Source organism: Cynoglossus semilaevis, chromosome 19 (assembly GCF_000523025.1).
Source record: "Cynoglossus semilaevis isolate Cse_v1.0 chromosome 19, Cse_v1.0, whole genome shotgun sequence".
NCBI lineage: Eukaryota > Metazoa > Chordata > Actinopteri > Pleuronectiformes > Cynoglossidae > Cynoglossus > Cynoglossus semilaevis.
Genome location: NC_024325.1, coordinates 15,830,191 through 15,837,162, shown reverse-complemented (window position 1 = coordinate 15,837,162; position 6,972 = coordinate 15,830,191). Strand labels below are relative to the sequence as shown.

At 43.5% G+C, this 6,972-nt stretch overlaps 1 protein-coding gene across 1 annotated transcript in view; it reads left to right on the top strand.

Moving 5' to 3' along the window:
- The window catches only part of LOC103395574 (ephrin type-B receptor 4), a 61,560-nt gene that overhangs the window by 48,594 nt on the left and 5,994 nt on the right, over positions 1 to 6,972 (top strand). The window contains exons 6-13 of the mRNA XM_008333327.3: positions 338 to 673; positions 766 to 890; positions 1,974 to 2,139; positions 2,476 to 2,575; positions 4,389 to 4,453; positions 4,976 to 5,089; positions 5,507 to 5,754; positions 6,232 to 6,447. Coding sequence (XP_008331549.1) covers positions 338 to 673; positions 766 to 890; positions 1,974 to 2,139; positions 2,476 to 2,575; positions 4,389 to 4,453; positions 4,976 to 5,089; positions 5,507 to 5,754; positions 6,232 to 6,447 — 1,370 coding nt within the window. The remainder of the gene's footprint in view (positions 1 to 337; positions 674 to 765; positions 891 to 1,973; positions 2,140 to 2,475; positions 2,576 to 4,388; positions 4,454 to 4,975; positions 5,090 to 5,506; positions 5,755 to 6,231; positions 6,448 to 6,972) is intronic.

The window sequence follows — 6,972 nt, the reverse complement described above, 5'->3', positions numbered from 1 at the left end:
ATGTTTTATTTTTTAAAAGAAGAAGAAGAAGAAATTAAAATTTTATTAAACATTTCTTCATTATTGGTAGAAATTAGTTTGTGTTTTAAAAATACAATCATTGCCATTGGTTGTTTTTATTTCTCTCTTTTGCTTAAAATTAGTTTGTGTTTTAAAAATACAATTATTGTCATTTGTTATTTTTGTTTTTTTTGCTTGAGCAAAAAAATAGAAGTGAGTTTTTATTGCATTTTTCAAACGTCACCATGGTTTAAATATCTTACTGATCCTTTATACAGTTCTGTCTAGTCTAATAAACTCTTTTAATTCTGTTCTTGTACCCTGTTTGTCACTACAGAGCCCCCGTCAGCCCCGCGCAGCATCAGCTCCCACATCAACGCCACCACCCTCATCCTGGAGTGGAACGAGCCTCTGGACAACGGCGACCGATCCGACCTGAGCTACTCCATCAGGTGCTCCGTGTGCCAGCCCTCCAGGGGCATGTGCCTGCCCTGCAGGGACAGCGTCAGCTACCGGCCGGCGCAGCAGAGCCTCCTGGGTCGGAGGGTGGAGGTCTACGGCCTGCTGCCTCACACCACCTACACCTTCACCGTGCAGGCGCTCAACGGCGTCTCCCAGCTGAGCGGCAAGGAGCCGGCCAGCGACAGCGTCAACGTCACCTCCAACCATGACGGTAGGAGACGGGAGACGAAAAAAAATAAAAAAAATGGAGATGTTAAAAATAGTCTGAACTTGATGTGGTTTTTATGACTCCTTCCTCTGCAGTGCCGTCACTGGTGTCAGTAATTCGGAAGAGTGACTCCACGGAGAGCAGTCTGACTCTGCACTGGTCAGTCCCAGCTCAGCAGCCGTACACCATCCTGCAGTATCAGCTCTACTACTGTGAGAAGGTGAGAGCTTCCTCCTCCTCTTCTTCCTCCTACTCCTCAGTACCGTCACATGAACACAGTCCTATCAGCCTGCAGTTACTGCTCAACGAGGATGTTTAATTGGACCGCTGTGCTGAGATGGGACTTCATTTATTTACCAGCTGTTTGCTGCTAAATAAATGATCTGTTGGCTGTTAGCAGCAGGGCTAAGACCAAATGAACCAAATTCACTGTTCAGTCTTCAACCTGCATTTTTAAGACGCAGATTAATAACAGGCCACAAACTTTTTCTTAAAAAAAAAAAGACAAACATTAACAGCAAAGAAAAGGTTTCCTTAAAAACAGGCGATTAACAGGAAATTCATACAGACACCAGAGCTAACGTTAGCTACAACAATCCTGGTACAGACACCAGAGCTAACGTTAGCTACAACAGTCCTTGGACAGACCCCAGAGCTAACGTTAGCTACAACAGTCCTGGTACAGACACCAGAGCTAATGTTAGCTACAACAGTCCTGGTACAGACACCAGAGCTAACGTTAGCGACAACAGCCCTGGGACAGACACCAGAGCTAACGTTAGCTACAACAATCTTGGTACAGACACCAGAGCTAATGTTAGCTACAACAGTCCTGGACAACAGAGACTACAGTTGTTGTTGCTAACGTTAGCTACAACAGCTGTTGTAGTCCAGATGACTGGGTTCACAGGTCATGAACTATAGTTTAATATAATATAGCTAACGTTAGCTACAACAGTCCTGGACTGTTCTTTTTGTCATCTGACTTCACTTGTATATGTCTGCCAATATAATTAAAATTAAAAATCTTTACTTTTTGTCTCCTAATTTGCAATTTGATAAAAATTCAAATGTATTGCGATTAATTAACTACAACTCTCTATATGATTGGATTTAATTTTTTATTGTGTTCTATGACTCAATAATGAAGCACTGTGAATAAACAGACAAAATTAAACACTCACTAAATTTAACAGAAAATGGAGCACATAATAAACAACAGTTGTTTTCAGCCAAGGAAATTATGAAATAATTTATTCCTCTTTTTGTTTTTAATAATATTTTTGTTCATTTCTCCGTCCAGGAGCGTCACAGCGAGGATCAGTGTCATTACCAAGAGTTTACCAGGAACCAGGCGGTGCTGACCGATCTCCGTCGGGCCACGCAGTACGAGGTGCAGATTCGGGTTCGAACCGTGGCCGGTTACGGCAGCTTCAGTCCCGTCGCTGTCTTCCGCACGCTGCCAGACGGTGAGAAACTTCTGCTCTTAACATGATTTTTTTATTCAATTTTGAATTTCATTTTATTTTATTTTTTTTTCTCTCTCTCTTTCTTTCTTGTCGAGTCAGACCTTGCACATTTTCTCATTATGAAAGTATTGCCTTTGTCCTTGTAATGAGTTAGTGCCCTTGCATTCAGCCTCTTTAATATTCCATTATAAATTCTCCTCATGTCCTTTCCTTCCCTCTCACACTTTCCTTAATTGCCGGTATAAACTTCCTGTCATCTTTTCTGTCATTACATCACGTTAACGCTCCGTCTTTTTCTTCCCTCTTTTTTTTTTTTGCCCCCTTCCTGTGACTCAGGATACGACGCCGCTTCCCAGTTCTTGGTCCCGGGCATCCTCATCGGTGTTGGCATGCTGATGCTGGTCACTTTTGTCTTCGTGGCGGCGTACTGCATACGGTGAGAACAAGGGAAAAAGACGGAGAGACCCCGCGGGAGAATGGCAGGATGTGGGAAACAAAACAGAGAAATACTAGAGGGAAATGGAAAATCCAAAACAACCGTGACCCTTATTTTACAGTTTTGCACCACTTTGTTCTCCCGTTTTTTTTTTTTTAAACGTGTCGTGTCTTATCAGCAATGACTACGCGGTTGTGTCGTTTTTTTAAACGTGTCGTGTCTTATCAGCATTGACTCCGCAGTTGTGTCGTTTTTTTTGTTTGTCCCCGTTCGGCGGTGGCGGTGGCGGTGGTGAAGACTCAGAGGCGTGCTGATGATGACACGTGCTGGCACAGCTGAAAGTTCTCCTGCTCATTAGGACATTTTCCTTAGGCTTCTTTGTTTGAGTAAATAGTGATGGTGCCATCAGAGAGAGAGAAAGTGTGTCTGTGTGTGTGTGTGTGTGTGTGTATGGGGGTGAGAGAGAGACAGAGAGACAGATTGAGAGAGATGGCGATAGAGGTTGGAGGGCAGGGAGAGACAGGATGCAGGCGTCCCAACCCTGTTTCCACAGGACAGGAGAACAATAGCTGTGACCTTGTGACTTACACACACACACAAACACACACACGTACAGTTAGTCACACACAGACCAGTGGCTGAGGCCCAGATCTGCCACTAACCGAGGGTGGTGCATTATTGCTATTTTAGGCTTATGAGGTGGGAGAGAAAGGGAGAGAGAGAAACGGGGGGAAGGCAGAGATCCAGTGGCTCAGTGGTTTGTTTCAGTCCTGCAGCCGTGAGCGTTTTCTTCTTTTCACTGCACATTTATAACAAAGCCTCTCATGTCCACGCGCACAAACGTCGCCGCTTGCGAAGGTATTCATCATGGTCGGCGGCAGCTGTCACGCGGGCGTGTTTTTCTACACTGCTGACGAGTGTTTAAGGTCGACACCGAGAAGAGTCCTGTGTTTTTTTTGTGTCTTAATAATAAATTTGTGTCCTTCAAGACGTTAGAGGTCGTTCTTCAACTCTGACCTCGCCGCGCACCCAAACCTGAGGGGATCAATAAATTATCAGACTTTTACCGCGCGGCGTCAGACACACGGATCAATCCGATGATCGTCGACGTTTTAATGTCCTTGTTTCTGGTTTTATTTTGTTTCAAAAAAGACATTTGTCTTGTGTTTTTAATTAGGTCTGACGCCGTCCTTCAACTGGGGCACGCGTTCATCTCGTTATTCAATTTGTGACGTTTATTAGGACTAATCATGGTGTTTGTCTAATAATGATTGCGTGATTGCGAATCACGACCACGATTAATCATGATTGATTGTTATTGATCCAAAACGACCCTGTGAATTGATTGTTATTGATCATGATTTTTTTTTTAATTACTCATGATTAATTGTGATTAATCCAAAACGACCCTGTGATTGCCATAATTTCCAGACTATAAGTCGCACTAGCCAGCTAGAGCGCCCTCTAGTGGCTGTCAGTGTGAAAATAACAAACGAATTTACAAATGAAATTACATATATTTTTTTATATATAAGTCGCACCTCAGTATAAGTCGCAAACCCAGCCAAAGGATGAAAAAAAGTGCGACTTATAGTCCGGAAAGTACAGTACTTAACATTTAAACGTTGTCATTTTCGACAGCACTGTTCTGTGCTATAAGTTGCACAAATCCACCGCACTGTGTTTAAATCCATTATTGACTAATTCACTAAAAATGAGGAACTTTTTTTTTTCTGACTGTTTTTTAATTTTTCTGCTCTTTCGTCTCCATGCTGATCCCTCCCCTCCCCCCGACTCCCTCCACCACCTGCAGCAGACACAGCGAAGTAAAGGGTCCGGAGCGGAGCCACAAAACCAGCCAGTGCCTGGTCGGCCAAGGTAACAGAACAAGGACACACATGCACACGCACACACACGCGCGTCGTTGCTCAGCTGTGATTTCGAAGCTCATTCATATCAAGGAAAATCAACAACAAACTGCTGCTGCTGAAAGAGTGAAGATTAGAGAAAAAAAAGGAAAAGTTGTCAAAGCCTTTTGCTCTTGACAGGTTTGATTCAAGGAAAATGAGAAAGTTTGTTTTTTATTTTTATGAAGTGAAAGAGTGAAGATTAGAGAACTTTGAACATTTTAATCAAAATCAAACTGGAAAAAAAAAATAGTTGCATCCGTTTACAAACCTGTGGCTGCGTTTCTTCATTAAAGCAGTTTAATTTTTATTACATCTCTGTTGACACATTTCAGTAACAACGACGTCGAAGAAAAATTCTTCCATTAAATGTCGTGGCGTAATTGTTGAACTTGTCATTCAAACAATGCCGTGTCGTGTTTTTATCACCGCTCTGGTTCTCCAACATTTCTCCCTTTCCTTTCCCACAACTCTCCGTCTCTTTTTCCCACAGGGGTCAAGGTTTACATCGACCCCTTCACCTACGAAGACCCTAATGAGGCGGTGCGAGAGTTTGCCAAGGAAATCGATGTTTCCTTTGTCAAGATTGAAGAGGTTATCGGAGCCGGTGAGCCCTCAGCTACACCCTCTCTTTTTCCCATCATTCATACAGATGTACTCTACACTATTTCTTTTTTTTCCTCTCTTCGTGTCAAAGTGGCCAGTGTTTCTTGCAGCCTTGAGAATCACGTCTTCTCATAACAAAAAAAAGAAAAAAACACACACATCTAATTTGCAAATTGAGTCTGTGACATTTCAAACCATTGTCTGTTTTCTTTATTCGACTAAATTAAATCCTGAAAGCTGCGAAAAAACCAATTAACTGATAAATATGTGAGCGGTGTTGGTGGCCCTCGTTCAAACCAGAGGGCAGCTCCGGCTTCCAGGCGCCATTAGGGATCGACCGCGGCGGCGGCGCTCGTCCTAATGAGGTGAACACCTGCAGAAACAACGCTAATGTCTGCGTGTGTGTGTGCGTGTGCAGGAGAGTTCGGGGAGGTGTGTCGAGGTCGGCTCAGGATCCCAGGAAAGAAAGAGAACTACGTTGCCATTAAGACGCTGAAGGGAGGCTACACCGAGAAGCAGAGGCGGGACTTCCTGTCCGAGGCCTCCATCATGGGCCAGTTCCAGCACCCCAACATCATCCACCTGGAGGGCATCATCACAGCCAGCTGCCCCGTCATGATCCTCACCGAGTTCATGGAGAACGGAGCGCTGGACTCTTTCCTGAGGGTCAGGAGCCGGAAAACACTTTTTCTTTCTTTTCACCTTAGAAATTTGAATTCTAGAAAAGTTTGAAAAAGTCGAGAGGTTTTTTTTTTTTTAGTTAAAAGTGAGAAATTAGAAAGACTTTTTAGTCTGTGTTTTGGTTTTTTTATTAGATGCATTGGAGGGGTCAAAGGTTTTGACTTTAAAGAGAGGAGGACGTTTTTGTTCACAGTTTTCATCTTTAATGTCTGTGAACAGGAAGAGACGAGTGTTTAAACACCATGACAGCGAATCAGGGATTAAATATTTGGACTTGAGTTTGAGAAGTGGTGAAAACATGTTCCTTCAGTCAGTAGTTTGTTGAACTAAACGCTCAAATTTTTCTCCATTTCCTCCCCGTGTCACGGTGATCAAACTCACCAACAGTTCAGCTAAAAAAAAGTACCAAAACTTGACCAAATTCATGATGATTTTTTATTTTTTTTTTTTCTGTCTCCGCAGCTCAACGACAGCCAGTTTACGCCCATCCAGCTGGTGGGAATGCTGCGCGGCATAGCCTCCGGGATGAAGTATCTGTCCGAAATGAGCTACGTCCACCGAGACCTGGCCGCCCGCAACATCCTCATCAACAGCAACCTGGTCTGCAAGGTGTCGGACTTTGGCCTGTCCCGCTTCCTGCAGGAGAACTCCTCTGACCCGACCTACACCAGCTCTCTGGTCAGTCCTGCTCACTTCCTCCTCTTCTCCCTCAAACCCATTTTTTTCATTCACACACATCTGAAATGGAATGAGAGCCATTCAGAAACTTGCATCATGGGTAATTTTTTTTTCTTCGAGCAGTGAATGGTGGTGTATTAGCGTTTGCTCTTTTCTGATGACCGCTCTGTTTTTTTTTTTCATTCACTCTTTTAAACTCATTCATATAGAGCTGTATATACAGCACTTTCACACATCTGGTTTTTCCATTTACTCACTCACACTCACTCACACACTCACACTCACTGCTAGCACAGCCTCCAGGAGCAGCTGGGGGTTAAGTGCCTTGACTGTGGACACATCAAGCATGAAGACTGGCAGCGTTAGAAGACGACCTGCAGCTTCACACAGTACACTTTCAGCAGTATTTTCTACTATGTTTGCGTTTTCTCTATAGGAGTACAAACATGTACTTTACTGCCGCTAATCAAAAAAAAAAAAAAAAAAAAGGGAAGGGGGGGATGGCGGGGCAAAAACATTTTCAAA